This window comes from Diplotaxodon limnothrissa, linkage group LG19 (genome assembly GCF_057381915.1).
Source record: "Diplotaxodon limnothrissa isolate DT_005_m linkage group LG19, D_limnothrissa_male_GT1.1, whole genome shotgun sequence".
Taxonomy (NCBI): domain Eukaryota; kingdom Metazoa; phylum Chordata; class Actinopteri; order Cichliformes; family Cichlidae; genus Diplotaxodon; species Diplotaxodon limnothrissa.
The window spans coordinates 31,185,985-31,202,807 of record NC_140614.1 but is presented as its reverse complement, the minus strand read 5'-3'; the positions used below and the strand labels follow the sequence as shown (position 1 = coordinate 31,202,807).

The following is a 16,823-nucleotide window of genomic DNA, read 5'->3' as shown; positions in this document are numbered from 1 at the left end:
AAAGCACACTGTGTTCTGTTGATCTTATGTGCTGCACAATAATGTTTAATATTTAGTATTTACTGTCATATTCCCATATATCATTGTGATGTTGTTTATTCTATTACTCTTGTTCTCTTCTGCTTGCTTTCTTTTTTCTTTCTCAGCAGGTGATCCAGGTGATTGATATATGCATTTTTTTTCTCTGCCCGTTCTGTTGGTTTTTGTCTTTTGCCCTTCTCCCCCGTCCCTCTTCTCAGCTGTTTCTCTTTCCCTCTTTCTTTCTCCCCTTCTTTCCCCCAGTCAAGTCTGTCCCGTATTCAGCAAGTGAAAATAAAATAAACAATAAAAGGTGAATCAAATGGACCATTACGGCAAGGCTGGGATGGTCAGTTTGGTAAAGTAAATCCGTTGGGCATCTTTCTTTGCCTTTAGACAATAATTCTGATGCAAAAGAGCCAAACGGGACAGGAAAAAAAAAAAAAAAAAAAAGTACTGCTAAATATTGACTGTCAGTGAGCATCATCGTCTCCTATCTTGTACACAATTTGAAATAGAATACTGTTTACATCTGTTGTTCATTCAGTTCAAGTCATTTTCACAGCAAAAAAGACTAATTTTAATCTACTAGTTTTCATGTCGAGCTGTACAGTTATATATATATTAGTTATATATTATTATTATATTAGTTATCTTATGCACTCAAATGAGAAATATCTCTTCATATTTTATCGTTTTGCACATGTGCACCCAATAAACTGTGAAATCAGAGTGCTGCATATTACTGCTGCAGGTGTCGGGGAATGAGTTAGGCAGGATCATTTAACAGAAAAGGAACTGCCACAGGAGCAGCCGTGATCAGCTTGTGGGTTCTTGAGCACTTGGAAGGCGGAGCGAATAAGCTCCTGACTGAAGTCCACCGTGGATCCTTTCACAAATTCCAGGCTCTCCTGGTCCACAATAACGCCAACTCCTCCTTTCTCAAACACTCTGAAATCACAGCAGTGGCACAGCTGATAAAAAGCCCATAAGGAAACAACAACAAGGAACATGTATCACTAGATTATGCAATAAGGAAATCTTGATTCGGGGTTGTTTACCTGTCGTCCTCGTTCTTCTTTCTGTCAACCGAAAACTTGTACTGAAACCCGGAGCAGCCTCCTCCCTCCACATATATTCTCAGGTACTCGCCCTTTTCCGTGATCTCCCCTAGTCTCTGTATTAAATAAGCATATTAGATATAACACATGAGGTACACATACTCATTTATCAAAACAGAGAGTGAATGATAACCAATTTTAGCCAGCTGGGGTCTTCCTGTGTGGAGCATTTTCCCACTAAACAATTTGGAAATAGAATATTTAGCAGAAAGATCAAAATGATAAAAACACTGATATCTATTTCTGAATTAAAAGGCATCATAAGGAATGTGGTGAAAAAGATGTGGTTGTCTTTCCTGAGCTGCTGCCACTGCTTTTTGTTCTGGGTATTTGTGTATTTTACATTACATTTGCTGTTGCTGCATTTCTGATATGTTAGGTGTTTGTATGGCTGTTAGCTCATAAAAAGGATTAGATCTAAAAGCACATGGGAGTTCCTGGTAGAATAAAAGTAAGTTTGAAGGAAGGAAAACATTTTTTTTAATTAAGCCTCTCAACGTGTAAAAAGTGTCTGCAGTTTTCTGATGCTGGTGTTTGAAAGTTTGAGATCAACTGTATCTCGTTGTCCATGAGCTAATTATTGTATACAGTATATTAGTGTGTAGCTCTGTGTTCAAACATATGTTCTCTGATTGGTACAGACCTGGGCCCGTATCCCTAAAGAATCTTTGTGCAAAAAGTGGCTCCTAGCGGCCAAATTCTAAGAAAATTCTCAGAGTCATGACGTTTTCTTAGAATTTCCCCTAAAAGTGACACGACAATCCCAGTTAATATAAAAGCTATTCCTCAAGATTCCTAGCGCTTAAAAGGGCTCCTAAGGCGAGATCTGCTAAGAGCAGGGAAGAGGACTTTTAGTGGCTTAGGAGTTCCCCTAAGCAGCTGCACAAAATGGCCAACAGAAGAGGCAGGAGAGATGTCCTGCAAACACTGGATGACAGGGAATTATTGAGATGCTACAGATTGGATCGTGCAGGAATCATGTTTGTGGTGGATCTCCTTAGAGATGCAATTACTTCACCAACTCGATGCCACAACGCTATTACACCGGAGACGAAAGTAATCACAACCCCGAGGTATTTGGCAACCGGGAAAATGCAACAATGCAGCAGTGATGACTTGAGTCTGCAATCACAGACATTGCTAAAAGCTGAGCCATGTTACCCTCGTTAAGACCACACTGGACTTGTAACGTTGTGATTTCTACTTCATTAAGGACAGCCTCTTGAGATAGGCCATCTTGTTTTCAACGGGGTCCATATGGGAGTGAAAGTACAAAATATGCCAGCTAGGATATTTATATGAGCAAATAAGACACGAATCATTATTTGAACAGGGTGTAATGAGTTTAAGTTTTCACATATTTTAGATTCTAATGGCTATAACCCCTACAGCTTACTATTCATTTTCCAGATATTTTCTTGAATGTGAAATATTATTTACAATTACAGTCAGCATAAGATTAGAGTATATAATATGTTTATTGATTTGAGGGTACATCCTTTGCTCATTATCACCAAAAGCTCATTTCCATCAAACTTGTAGGATCAACCAATCACGGCTTTTGAAATGATGACTCATACCTAGCAACGGGGTCAACCACACCTCCTCACTAAGATAGGATTTTCCATCCATTCCTTGCTCAGAGTTCACTGAAAATGTTCTGGAATCACTTCTAAGCTAAAACTCCTGGCAAGGAATTTTTAGGTTAAGTTAGGAGCTCTCTGAGAGGATTCTCAGAATCTTTAGGGATACGGGCCCTGGAGTTTTTCAGGGTGGACCTACAACCTTAGCATACTTTGAAAACTCAAGTTTAAATGCATTTTGATCTGAATAACTTTTCACCTTGATGAACTCTATTGGTAAACTTCAGAATCAGAATCAATCAGAATCAGAATACTTTATTAATCCCGAAGGAAACTTGATTTCTTGATGATTTTTTTTTTAAAATTGTGTGTGTTTTAGTATTTACAAAAATTAAACACTAGAAAAACTGACAGTGTCATGGCGTCCCCAAACAACAGGGTTAAATAAGCTCAGTCTAATTGGTCTCTAAAGGAGTCAAACTCTTAGCCTGAATTATGGTGACTTGGTGTTTCAGCTTTTGAGGTTTTAGCAGAAAACAGCAGTTTAAGACTGTGTCCTAACCTTCACGCATGACTCAGTGAGGTGTACTTCAGATGAACCTGACACCCCTGGCTTCTCCTGGGTGGAGGCGCTGCTGTAGCACCGAAGCCCGGCTACATACAGCGACTGGGAGTTGTGAGGAAGACGGTGTAATTGCTCAGTCACGTTGAGGATGTTTGGGAGAGTGGATGCCCTGCAAAACAACAGATCACACTTGCAGCGTTGCTAACAAGCCTTCTAGCTGTAACTTCTGTCGGTGCTGTGCTTTTTTGGAAATCGAATTTCCCAGAGGAACCCACCCGAGGGATTAATAAAGTTCTATCTAATCTAATCTAATCTAGCTCGTTAGCATAACGTTATTTATTGGTAGCATTGAAGGCTAACCTGCTAGCTAGCTAGCAGTAGCTACATTTTTTACACAATCAGGACTTTATTAGTTATTACTTTTTTAGAGAGACGTTTAATATGTCCTGCAATTTGTGAGAAATTAACTTTACCTAGCGAGAGTCAATAATCTTGACTTCGACGCAGATATCATTGCTCCTCTCACGAAGGACATCTTCCATAACAGATGTTGCTAAACCCCGCCCCTACATCGACGTATATTATCGTGCCCATGTTAGCCATTTGATTCGTTGTACTAGCTGCCAATCATGACTCATTGGGTATTCGATACCTTAGTCGTGGCTTGCAGGCATATCTCCTCTCAGCTCTTTGCCCTTGTAGGTGGAGCTTAGAGAGAATTTGTGCGTTTCACGTCTGATGTTTTGATCCTCCAATTACAAGGCAGAAGGCGGGGTATTAAGAAGGGGTTAGGTTCCTGACAGGCTCACCGTCGGGTGGAGGACACGCCAGGAACCTTTTAAATACGCGCCGCCTCTCGTAGCTGACAGTGCAGGAAGAAAGGTGGTAGCTCTTACGACGTTGTCAGCTAAAGGTATAATTTATAGAGTTTATATCGTGGTTTTCAACAAAAATTATACGTTTTATTTTGCAATTTTACTAATTTTCCATCAAGTTTAAGTAAATGTCGTTGTTATTAAGCTTTGTACTCAGTGCTGTACTAGGGACGTCCGCGGGACGAGCAAACAAGTCATCTGACTCAAACACTGACTGCGGGGACTGAGTTTGTTTTCCTGTGGAGTAAAGATTTTTTTTGTTCCTTAGGCTCACACACAGCAAAGGGGAAAACATGGACGCCCGGACCAGTTTCATTGTGTTGTGCTTGATTGGATTCAGCTGCGCGGAAACGGTGAAATTTTTAGATTGCGGTAAGTTACGAGTCACGCTGATGGTGATGATTCACTTCTCCATTTAAATGCTAACTAAGAGACTAATTTTAACCCGTGTGATCCGTCGAAACTGTTGAATGTGCGATTAATACACTTGTTTGTTATTAAACTTATTGAATCTCTTTAATCGGTTTCATAGACTAGTTTTCTGTCACTTATAGTCTTGGATATTTTAATTATTTTTGATTTTCGTCCTTCAGTTCAGATTCCAGGATGGGTCTCCATGATTCAGCTTAAGTCATGTGTTTTTGTAATATGAGTGGTATTTGTCAGGAACAAGACTCAAGCCATTCAAAACTGGTATTGGAGTGAAAGTAGATGACTCATAGATGTCTCTAACATGTACCAGTGCTTCCTCATGCTGCTGTATCAAGAAAACAGGAAAGCTGACTGACAGAATTGTGCACTTTGTTTTTTAAGTTCACTATATGCTTTCAAGTTATTCAACCTGTCCTCCTCCACCACGCTTAAACAGAGGTAGCACCGTTCACGCCTAGATCTACATGCGCGCACACACACCCCTACATGTCCATAATATAAACAGCCACACAAGCTCTTCTTATATATTTTGAACAACATTTACCACACAATAGTGAGGCTTTGGTGATCTAACCAGATGCCACCCTGAATATGACCTAGACCTGTATTTGTCTTGCAAAAGCATGAATCTGGTGGTTTAGTTGCACTTTGCGATGAGTTCACTTCAATTTTAAACTTTTTTTTTTAAGGCAGAACTGTAAGCATGCACACTATGAAATCCCTCCAATCCTGTTTTGTTTTTCTGTCTCTCTTCAGGCTCTGTTTCTGGGAAAGTGGTGACGGTTGAAATCACCCCTTGTCCCAGTCAGCCCTGCAAGCTAAAAAGAGGAGACTCCTACACAGTCAATGTGACATTCACCTCTGGTGAGTGAGCCCCATCTTTTAGAAATGTTTCTCCCAACGTCCAGAATATAAATGCATTTCTTTTACAACTAAAGCTTTAATCACATTGTCATGTTTGCTTCAAGCTGTGCCGAGCCAGGAGAGCACTGCAGTGGTTCACGGCGTCATCGCTGGCGTTCCTATCCCCTTCGCTATTCCGATTGTAGACGGCTGCAAATCTGGAATTGAGTGTCCCATCCAGAATGGGCAGACTTATCACTATGTGGCTACATTACCTGTAAAGGACGAGTATCCAGCTGTAAGTAGTTCATGCCACCCTGGCAACAGTCGTTTGCTCCTCGATACTGGTCATTATCAGTTTCTTTCCTGTCTGCAGGCTGTTGTAATGTGACAAATCTGCATTTAAAGGTCTCTTATGGTTTTATTCTATGGAGATTTAAACAGTAATTGACTCCTTCAGGTCATGGCAAACTGTTAGCTGGGAAAATGTGTGCAAGCATGACTATAGTCTCTAATATTCCATCATGATGATTTTGTTAATGTGTACGACTAGTTTTGCTTTAAGTTTTCAGCCTGTATCAGTAATTCTGGACTCTGCTCTTGTACCCTTTATTTCTCTTTTCATTGACATCGAACATGCACTCTGTTCACTGGCTACTTTTTTCTTTTCTTTTTTTCCCCTCCAGCTCAAGCTGGTTGTGGAGTGGGAGCTACGAGATGACAACACGAAGGATCTCTTCTGCATCAAGTTTCCAGTTCAGCTTGTGTAGCAAACAAGTAAATGCCTCTGAAAGGGAACTAGTTTTGACAAGTGTTCTACTAACATTGAAAGATCTTGTTTTATATCGATCAAACTGATTTTTAAGTGTTCACTAGTTTGCAAGACTTTATCGCACATCTAAAATTCTGCTGAAATTAGAGGCTTTTGTTTTTTTTCTCCCCACGGTCTTCCTAATAATCAAATTACGAGTTGTGGATGTGTGATTGACCCTGAACTACATTCCACTGCTGTGGAACTGTCTTGTCTTACTGGCTGCTGTGTAGTCAGAAGGTACATGCTGTACTGATCTTTACTATGAATTTTGTAATATTTCTTGTTGACCGTGTGCAGCAAGATTTAAGGGAATTGTTAAAGAAAATTCTAATGGAGCTCTAAATGTGTGCCCAAATGGCATTTTTGTTACATGAATGTTTTCAATAAAACTAACTTTGTCAAACACCTAAGGCCTGTATTTTAATATTCAGGGTATCCTTCCATCATCTGGGTTCACTTACCCGAGCACTGTCACAAAAGCCCAGGATTTACCATAAGTGACTGTAGAAAGCTTGGTTCATATGAAAGGCTTGACACCGGCAGCATCTGACCAATAAAGACTAAAATGTCAAATGCACAACAGCTGATTCTTTAAAAAAAAAAAAAAAAAAAAAGGAACATGAAACTTTACTATACGGGAACTGAGGTTAAACATAAAAGCAAGAAAACGGTAGTATGAGTGTGTAAGAGGAAGAGCTTTGTAGAGTGTTATAGTTGGATGTTCAAGAATTGATTCATATTTCATTAAATTGACTTTTTTTTTTTTTTTTTTTTTTTTATATATATAAAAATGCTCTGAGTTAAAGAGTAAATATAAAAGTGGGCTCAGTCTAAGTACAAATAAGGCAGGTTTTATAATATACTGGGACTTTATAGAATTTGTTTTTTTGCAGCTAACAGAGGGGGGGGACAAAAAAACAACAGCAAGGGATAATCACAAACGCTGACATGACACACTACTGAAAAACTTTCAGCCCTCATAATCTGCACGCAGGCCTGAGGAGGAATCTTCAAGGAATGGTGATGCTGTTTTCTGGTGTCATTAGGTGATTTCATACCTGCTGATCTCTATTCTGAGAAACTACCCTGCTCTGCAGAATAAGTTGCCATGGCAAAACAAGTGAGCCAGACTTCTGGATAAGAGAAAAACCTGTTTTGTAGTTCAGGCATCTGGTTACCCGTCGGGGAACTTCCATAACAACTTGTATAATAAAGTTATATAGTCAGACTGGTACGAGGCAATTGCTTTTATTTCCTTTTATTTCTTTTGGCTCAACCTTTTTTGGTGTCATCAGGTCTAATCAGGCAGCTCGGAAAACACGTTCTTCAAATGAGGAATGAAACTACACTAATAAAAAACCAATAAGGGAAAGCTCAATCATCACAGTTTAATGCAGTTAAACTTCCGAGATATCAGTCTGTGCAGTAAGGAAGTGTAAACTGTTGTGACTCCATTTCACCTGCCTTGGTACAAATGAAAGTGACAAAAGGTGCACTGCCGAGGCAACAAGACCACCTTCAAGAAGGGAGCCAGCCAGTGGCAGCCACAGGTCATCGCTCTCTCCTGATTCCTCTTGACAAATTTTCTAGTTTTGCTTCCCCCCCCATGTCCTTGTCATTGCTGATAACATTAGACCATATCTGCAGCCCTCGCAGGTTACACGTCAAGTTAAGCTTCTCCTGGTTTACCAGGGATTCAAGTACTTCTGATTTGGGCCTTTTTCAGAGGAGCTACAGTATCCAGAGTCATACACAGTGAAGTTGTAATACTATTAACAAGATAATCAATGTCTGTGGGAGGAGGGCTTCTTGTCTGTCCTTGTATGCTGCGTGCACATGCTTAAGGCTCTACGCCCCTGGGTTGCTTTGTGTTGTTTTACTGTTCTGTTTTTGAAAGAGCAAATTAAACCATCTTTTTGAGTGGTTGGATGTTTTTAATTGGATCTATAAAAAAAATTACTGCCCGGATAAAGGTTTTTATGCTGGCTTTAAAACTGAAAACCATGACAAGGCAGAGATGTGCGAAGTTTCCCACTAGCTCCTTGGGAATTACCTTGTTGGTGCAAAAACCCTCACTCATGTCTGGCAAAGCAAATTATGTGTTTTTCTGACAGGCTGTAAGTAACAAAGTCCATAAAGATACAATTTAAATTTGGTTCTTTGCCAATGTCTGCTGGGGTAGTTAGTTGCCTTTTTATGGTTGAATGACTCATGTGTAAAAGAATAAATAATTGTAAATAATCCCTCTGAAAATGGTCAAGTAAAAGGACCAGATTAAAAATGAGGGGAAAAAGCAGCCAATGTAAAGAAAAACTTGCCTGGAGCCTTGAGAACTATTGTACAAGACCACTTTAAAAAAAGGAAGAAAGTCTGTCTCCTTGGAAGCACAGTATAAAGAAGAAAGGGGTGACTCAAGAGTTTTGCACAGTTCTATTGTAAAATAAATGTAAAAATAGAAAAAACTAAATCTATAAACTGCTGGTCATGAGACAAACTCAAAAACTGCATACTTCAGAAATTTTATTGGTCTGAACAAAGGCCAGAAGCAAGGAATGACAGTATGAATGCACAGATGTAAAGAGTCTGTAGAAGTTTAACCAGGTCACATGCAGAGAAAACCAGCGTTTTAAAGCAGCTCTGGAAATCCTCGCTGAGCGTTAACACAGGCTGTGCAGTTTGATAAAAAGACCAAAAGGTTTGAACAGCGAAATATCTTCAAGCCTTTCACTTTTACAGCTAAGTCTGAAATGCAATGAATTGTGCAGTATGCAAGAAAACCCCCAAAGCAGAATAATAAAACACAACTTGATGAGTTAGTAGATACTCAAATTACAATGTAGTTAGAGCTGTTAAAATAAGTGCTGTCCCTGACCTAGTTAGATATATATATATATGGAAAATGAGATTAAGGCAGTATATGCTTGGAACAAAAACAGTTTCAGCACTTTCACAGCTGAATAAAAGCTAGTTGAGCATATCTGAGCATCAGGTCACAGGTTTAGTGCAAGCAGGGCACGGGGGGTAAACAGGACCAGTATTAACGTAGCTCGCTGCTTCTCTCTCTTGACATTTCAAAGGACCACAAACTTTGCAGAATTCTTAAACAATGTGTGGCGTTACAAATTTTTTGAAAACACAAAAGCTGCAGTCTTTCCACAGTAAAGTCAACAACACTATCGCCACAGAGCCCTATACAGCCAGCCCATATCAGCCACTAAACCTAAGGAAATAACATGAAGTAATTCAATGGCATGAAACTTAGAACAAAAGCAGTCGTAGTTGGGTATCCCTTATTGTATGGGAGCTAAGCAGTTGGATATCACATAACCGGATAAAGTATATGAACAAACTTAGTGTTGGCTCATACTCAAACATTGCCGTCATCATCAACCCCCGTGTCACGTGTACAATGTATGCAGCATCTTGGTCCTTTTCATTGTCCGTTTTGCTTCAGCCTCTCCAGCCGCTGGAGCAAAGCATTCCCAAAGGCTTCTCTGTAACCCGGACTGAGCGTGTCTAGGAGCGAGTAAACAGTCTCGTGATACTGAGTCGTCAAATTCTCGTTCACTTGATCGAATGCATAGCCCACCACCTGTTTGGGAAGAAATCAGTGATTTACTGTAAAACCTCTGCACGGTTTGAAGTCTTAAAAGTGAACGCATGTGGGTAACGTGTCACTGCATCGTCTCACCCTCAGCCCAGCCTCAGTGAGCTCCAGACAGTAACGGTTTCCCTCTCTTGTTTCCACATTTATGTAGGCCACGTCGGACGCGCTGTTGAGACTTTGTGACACGTGCATTTCAGACACAGCAAAGAGGACGTCGTTGACCACTGCTTCAGCCTCTAGTCTCATGTCCTTGACGTCACCGAGCTCAACAGACTCTTCATCAAAAGCAGAGACCATGGACTCCTCAGCCTGGCAGTCTACCTCCATCCCCTATAACACGTTAAAACAACAGCATTGGTTGATTCAAGTGTGATGGGCATAAAAATTGAAAAATGGTGGTTTTTAGAGGTTACATTCAAGATTTTTGAGAAGATTAATTAGTTTCAGACTATGCTAACAAAAAGAAATAAAAAAAGACATTGAATAAAATCAGAATTCTAGAATTAATCATTTGATATCATTGTGAATTGAATATCTTAAGGGCCTTTACTAACCTAAACTGCTAACCAAGATTTTGACCCGTGAGGATCTCTTTTGCATTTCAAAATACCAGATTAGTTTAATTTTAAAAAAAGAAAAAAACTAAACAATCATAATGAACAAAGGAAAAAAAGGCTTTAAAAAAGGAAACGGGATGCTAATTTATAAACAAAAATTCCAGTCACATAAATGGGATGAAATATGCAGTGAAGCATAAACTCAAACTCACGGAGAGAAGTCAAAACGTCCAAGGTATCCGAAATATCTTCTGAAGTAAATGAGGTACACAAACTGGGACTGACTGGTCACCTCCAAAATTAGATACATAGTTCACCAAAAATGTTGTAAAAGGGACAAAGTTTGCATTGCTCAGGTGAATTCCAGCAGGTTTTGAAGGATTAGCTAGTAAACGTCTGTTATGATTATTTTTGACAGCAGCAATTAAACGCATCATGATTATAAAGTTAAAACTAGATCTGCCAACATACCATATGGGGAATCTATCTGATAAAAAAATAACCTTGAGATCCTAGAAAGATTTATTTATCTAATGATAGAGCCATATTTCTATGATATTTAAACAATGAAGCCAGTATGTGCCAAATCTGTGTTTAGCTGTTAGCATGCAACCTTCATTTCACGTATCCGTCTCTGTGCTTTGGCCCCCAGTTTTTGTGTCTTTATCTGATTATTAAAAACAGTCTGTCATTGGTGGAATCTGTACAAGCTGCTTAGGTGTTAATAAAAAATTAAGTTCTAAAGAAAAACAACCTCTTTATACAGGATATAACTAAACCAAAGCCAAGTCTGATCATGAGCTGGTGGATGTTAAAAGGTTAAGAGATGCCTAGTCTTAAAATTCAGTTTGGTTGGTTTTAGACTTTAAGACTTTTTTAGGAAACACAAAGCTGACCATCCACCCATTTTCTTCTACTTATCCAACTCAGGGTCACAATGGGACTGGGGCATGTCCCTGCATAGGGTGAGAGGCAGGTTACACCCTGGACAGGTCACCAGGGCTACAGACAAAAACACATCTGTGTGTGTCACATCTGATCTTCCTGTGACAGTGTATCTCACCATGTCTAAAGCAGAAGTGAAACATGAGGATCTGACGTGTTTGTTTAAAAAAAAATGCAAAGTAGACTATTTTGAATACTTAGCATCCTGTAGGAGCTGACTGTGTGACTAAAGGTTAAACCTGTATTTTTTGGAGCAACCACTGGACAATTTTAAATGTTTGCTTCACTTCCAGAGTTCAATACAGCTCCTCTGAGAAGGAAAACATTGCACCAGACACGTATCTGAAGGGGATTTCTCAATCTGTTGTCAGCTGAGGGAACTTTAAAACACTCCCTCGACACAAGAATGGTTGTGTTGCTCCCGGCAACACAAAACAGCAAATTTTGATTGATGGTGGTGTCAGTGTTTCCCAGTGCTCAACTGGACAGATTTACAAACTTTTACAGGCTTTTATTTTAATTTTCAAATTTGACTGAAAGCTGAAACCGTACCATACGAATCAGTAAAAACTACTCAACGTATCACGTGTTCGACTTGCTCCGTGGCAACAGGTATTTGTTGCGCAAGTTCGGTTTTGTCACACCACGTTTACGTCAAGCTGCATAACATTAGGAGCTTTTTTTCCTGCATATCTTGCCGTCTCGTGGTTCCTAACTGGTTTTTCATCATTCACACGGGTGGCTTGATGCCTGTATGGAAAGCAGCCTTGACCTAATCCATACCTTCGATGTTAAAAACACAGAGAATGATTTTTATGGGATGAGAAAGTAGAATAATGGACATTAAATACCATTCTTGAACCAGGAAGAGTACAGTTTTTTAGTTTTCTGCTAACCAAAGTGTTTTAAGACTAGGTTTTTGGCAAAATATCTTATAAACCTTAGATTATAAGGTTTATCCACCAAACCACTGAGGTAGTAAAAATGCTAGTGATCAAAAATTATTGGAATAAATTCTAATTGTGTACAAACAAATTAGTGTATAGTCCTATTTGCTTATAAAAAAAATGTCAACAGATGTCTACAGCCACTCCTCATTTTTCAACAGTTTGCCAGAAAAATGGGAAGGTGGAGTGATTAATTGAAACATGTGCAAAGACACATGGAAATGCAGTATATAAGGTGAAAACAAGTTTGAAAGTCAATATTTTTTTGTAATTTCTTTAAGTAGTAGAACAGGCTTCTTAAAGGGCATTTAAAGCTTTTCTCTCTATGTTGGCTGCCTTTTGTTCTACTCTCTGTCAAGATGATCCCAAAATGCTTCAATTATGTTGAGCTCCTCTCTGGGGAGGCCAATCCTTCACTGACAGTCTTGTAATCGTATGTTTTTCTATTCAGGTACGCTTTTACTTCATTGGCAGTGTGTTTGGGATCACTGCCATGCTAAAAAAAATGAATCTGTTAAAAAGCTAGTAGACCAAAATCTGCAAGTACTTTTCTGTGTTCATAATTTCATGTATTTTGACAAGATCCACAACACCACTGGCTGAAATGCACCCCCCAAACCATGACAGAGCCTCCACAGTGTTTCACAGATGGCTGTAGATACTCACTGCTGTCCTTCTCTGATTTAAACTATCATACCTCATAGGGCTGAACGATATATCGCATTTGCGATAATATCGCGACATGATCAAGTGCAATTTTCTAACCGCAAAGGCTGCGATTATACTCTGGACATGTCCAAATTCATGGGCTGCATCCTCCTGAGGCCGCATTTGTAGACCGATTACGTCACAGCGACGCGCCGAAGGCTGTCCAAATTACTACCATATCCCAGAATTCATAGCGCGGCCCAGCCAAACTCCAGTTTCCAGCAATGGCAGCCGCTACTAAGTTTTAAAATTACTCATACTAATCTTTCTGGGTCACAAAATAAACTTTTAACATATTTTCAGGCGAGAAAGTAGCTGTGTAAACATCAAATATCTGCTCGGTTTATCAAGATATCCCATATTTGCAAAAGTGCTTCGACGTTTTCAGAGGCGTCTGCTACCCACCAGCTCGACAGCTAGCCGGGAGCTCGAGGGTTACTGATGCGGCCGAGAACGGCACAACTCCCGGCACATCATTTTCAGATCACCGCGGAGTTTCGCTGCTCGGGTTAAACGTAATATCGTTAGCTTCATAGCATAAGTGCCTAAGTCATTTTTTGGTCAAATTGAGATTTTTGCCTAACTTTACTCCCCTACCACTGCTGCATCATCCTGTCCGTCTGCCTATGTCATTGGCCAATCACAACACTCATAAGAGTCAAAAAACATACTTGCCTAAGTCATTCATTTGACTTAGGCAGTTTTACCATTGGACTTAGGCAGTTTTGCTACAATCAATTTGACTTGGGCAGTTTTGATGTATGCAAAATGGCTGATAAGAAGAAGAGGTTGACCGCAAGTGAAGCCCTTGCTCTTCTTTTTGATTCATTTACATCTGGTAAAAGTTCATATTTTTTTAGTTTTTTGGTCACTAAATGTATTTTCATTCAATCAAAGAGGTTATGACCATGTTAAAAGATTACTTTTTTGTTGCAAACAAAGTATGATGGCTAGCTAACATTAGCGTTAGTAGTGTAGCATTAGCATAGTAATGTAGTACAAGCTAGCAGCTAGCTAACAGCAGCATGCTACCAGAGTAAATCTTTGGCAATTTCAAAGGCAATTTGAGCATTTTCAGCAAGTTTGCAAATTATATTATGTTTCAAACATTTGCTTTTTATTAGGAGGAGAGTCTAAGGACGGGGGACGCCCTGGGTTCATTGTTAATTGTTAAATTGGACTTTATATTGACTGTGTTCAAATGACTGATACTGGTTGAACTCTATTGCCAGTAATATTCATGTAGCCCTTTGAGGCGACTGTTGTTGTGATTTTGGGCTATACAAAAATAAATTGATTTGATTTGATATTAATAGTACAAATTGATTTTTTTTTTTTTTTTTACATAGCAGACATTTTGACTACACAAGTAGATTTAGATGTCATCTTGATTTACCATTTTAAGATACTCCAACAGCATTTTATTTTCTGTTGTATCATCAGGAAAGGAAGTTGATGTGAACTTAGAGGAGTTGGTGGATATAGATGAGGGAGAAGGAGGAAATTATGTTGATATGGGGCAACAGACTGATAAGCAGCCAGAGGAAGGAGAGGAAGATGAAGGAGAGGAAAAGAAAGGGGAAGGAGAGGAAGATGAAGGAGAAGAAAAGGAAGGGGAAGGAGAGGAAAAGGAAGGAGAAGGAGAGGAAGATGAAGGAGAGGAAAAGAAAGGGGAAGGAGACGAAGATGAAGGAGAAGAAAAGGAAGGGGAAGGAGAGGAAAAGGAAGGAGAAGGAGAGGAAGATGAAGGAGAGGAAAAGAAAGGGGAAGGAGACGAAGATGAAGGGGAGGAAGAGGAAGGAGGGGAGGTGGAAGCAGAGGAAGAGGAAGCCAGTCCAACCCCCAGCACTTCTGCTGTTCGTCACAAGCGTCCACTGCCCCATACGTGGAAGAAAAATGTCATCAAAGAAAAGCGTCTGAAGGGAGAGAATTACAAGAATACAATGGGACAGGAGAGACCACCAAAGGCCATGGGCCCACCATGCACATCACAGCACTGCTTCAAGTCAACGAAAAGAAGTTGTGAGCTACTGACTGAAGTTGAGAGAAGAGGAATCTTCAACAATTTCTGGTCCATGCCTTCCTGGGAGACACGCAAGGTGTATATCCAGACTGTTGTTGAAAATGTGCCCATAAAACAGAAGAAAGGTGGTGTTGATTCAAGGAGAACAACATCTCTGCTATACCACCTGCAACTCTCAGATAGATGCAAAATACCTGTGTGCAAAAATCTTTTCTGTTCCACACTTGGTATTGCCCTGAGAACCATTGGATCATGGTTAACTGCAGGCATGAAACCCAACACTCATACCCAGCCCAACCCCAAGATCAACAAGACTGGTCCTCATATGCCAATATCAGATGGAGACCAGGCCTTCCTGAAAGAGTGGCTCTCTGGAATACCTACAGTCCCATCCCATTACTGCCGCCAGGTTCCCTCTTATCAGAACAAGAAGTTCCTGGAGCCAGGAACAGTTTTGAGAGAGCTTCACAAGGAATACCAGAATGCTGCCAATGAGAATGGAAAGCGTGCTGTGAGTGAGACATACTTTCGGAAGGTTTTTGGAGAGCAGGATTACTCTGTGTTCATTCCAAAAAAAGACCAATGTGACATCTGTGTAAGCGCCAAGGTAGGAAATACAGATGAGGATGCTCTTGCTACACACTTGAGATTGAAGAGTCAGGCTCAAGCTGAAAAGGCTGCAGACAAAAATGAATCCAGTGACACACTTTCAGTGTGGACAATGGACCTTCAATGCGTTCTTCTTTGCCCCCAGACAAAAGCAAGTACAATGTACTACAAAACTAAATTACAGATGCACAACTTTACCTGCTTCAACATGAACAACAGAGATGGGATTTTGAATCTGACTGGGAAGACCTGCCTCGGCGCATCAGCATACCCGACAACAAGCCATTCAAGTGGATCCCACTCTTTCCTGCTCAGTTGCCCATCACCCTGAGGAAATACAGTGACTTACAGTCAATGAAAAATGTACTACCAAGAGTGGCCCACAAGTACTATGATGATCTTCCTCATCAGTAGTATACATAGCCTACCAAATAGTACACACACACACACGCACGCACACACACACACACACACACCCGCACACGAAGAGAAAGAGAGAGAAGAGAGAGACAAACACACACAGACAGATACAAACACACATAGACACACGCACACCTCTTTTATGAGCCTACAGGCCTCCTCTGCAAATTAATGGGTGGGTGAGGTGAAGTGAGTAAGTCTCCTTACTCTAGCTGCCATTTTGTGATTAAAATTGAAAAGTTACAGTGTGTTATGGTTACATTATAGTATGTCATGTTCATTTTATAGTTTGAAGAAAAACTGCCTAAGTCATAGGCATAATCTGCCTAAGTCACTTTTATTAGACAAAAGAAATGATGTTGGGTTTTGTTCTTTTTCCATACTTTTCCTCACATATACTTAAATGTTCTGTGAAAATATCAATTAAAAATATGCATGTCGTTAGCTTGATAGCATAATTGCCTAAGTCATTTTTTTGTGTTTTCGGAAAACAAGAAAAAACTAATTTTCTAAATATCACATGCATATTTTTAATTGATATTTTCACAGAACATTTAAGTATATGTGAGGAAAAGTATGGAAAAAGAACAAAACCCAACATCATTTCTTTTGTCTAATAAAAGTGACTTAGGCAGATTATGCCTATGACTTAGGCAGTTTTTCTTCAAACTATAAAATGAACATGACATACTATAATGTAACCATAACACACTGTAACTTTTCAATTTTAATCACAAAATGGCAGCTAGAGTAAGG

At 39.8% G+C, this 16,823-nt stretch overlaps 3 protein-coding genes across 3 annotated transcripts in view; 1 reads left to right on the top strand and 2 right to left on the bottom strand.

Moving 5' to 3' along the window:
• Nucleotides 1–560: 560 nt before the first annotated feature.
• Nucleotides 561–3,846, bottom strand: isca2 (iron-sulfur cluster assembly 2). The gene is made up of 4 exons (XM_085343027.1): nucleotides 3,761–3,846; nucleotides 3,285–3,456; nucleotides 1,080–1,195; nucleotides 561–969 (listed from the first exon to the last, which is right to left on the bottom strand). The coding sequence occupies exons 1-4, from the start codon at nucleotides 3,820–3,822 to the stop codon at nucleotides 798–800; spliced, it is 522 nt and encodes a 173-aa protein (XP_085199153.1). The 5' UTR covers nucleotides 3,823–3,846; the 3' UTR covers nucleotides 561–797.
• Nucleotides 3,847–4,124: 278 nt separating this feature from the next.
• On the top strand, nucleotides 4,125–6,667 carry LOC146612547 (NPC intracellular cholesterol transporter 2-like). The gene is made up of 5 exons (XM_085342864.1): nucleotides 4,125–4,200; nucleotides 4,431–4,534; nucleotides 5,351–5,458; nucleotides 5,563–5,735; nucleotides 6,124–6,667. Exons 2-5 carry the CDS (start codon nucleotides 4,456–4,458, stop codon nucleotides 6,205–6,207), a joined length of 444 nt encoding a protein of 147 aa, XP_085198990.1. The 5' UTR covers nucleotides 4,125–4,200; nucleotides 4,431–4,455; the 3' UTR covers nucleotides 6,208–6,667.
• Nucleotides 6,668–8,762: 2,095 nt separating this feature from the next.
• gskip (gsk3b interacting protein) overlaps nucleotides 8,763–16,823 on the bottom strand; it is a 13,394-nt gene continuing 5,333 nt past the window's right edge. Inside the window, exons 2-3 of the mRNA XM_085379186.1 lie at nucleotides 9,943–10,188; nucleotides 8,763–9,843 (exon numbers count right to left, since the gene is read on the bottom strand). Coding sequence (XP_085235312.1) covers nucleotides 9,685–9,843; nucleotides 9,943–10,185 — 402 coding nt within the window. The 5' untranslated portion in view covers nucleotides 10,186–10,188 and the 3' untranslated portion in view covers nucleotides 8,763–9,684. The remainder of the gene's footprint in view (nucleotides 9,844–9,942; nucleotides 10,189–16,823) is intronic.

Bases quoted from the DNA above. Each gene is read 5' to 3' on its own strand.
- isca2 (XM_085343027.1), bottom strand. From the start codon at position 3,822: ATGTCCTTCGTGAGAGGAGCAATGATATCTGCGTCGAAGTCAAGATTA. The intron at 3,457-3,760 runs GTAAAGTTAATT...GTTGTTTTGCAG, and splicing joins AGATTATTGACTCTCGCTAG to GGCATCCACTCTCCCAAACA. The intron at 1,196-3,284 runs GTTAGGACACAG...TATTTAATACAG, and splicing joins TCACTGAGTCATGCGTGAAG to AGACTAGGGGAGATCACGGA.
- LOC146612547 (XM_085342864.1), top strand. From the start codon at position 4,456: ATGGACGCCCGGACCAGTTTCATTGTGTTGTGCTTGATTGGATTCAGC. The intron at 5,459-5,562 runs GTGAGTGAGCCC...GTTTGCTTCAAG, and splicing joins CAATGTGACATTCACCTCTG to CTGTGCCGAGCCAGGAGAGC. The intron at 5,736-6,123 runs GTAAGTAGTTCA...TTTCCCCTCCAG, and splicing joins TAAAGGACGAGTATCCAGCT to CTCAAGCTGGTTGTGGAGTG.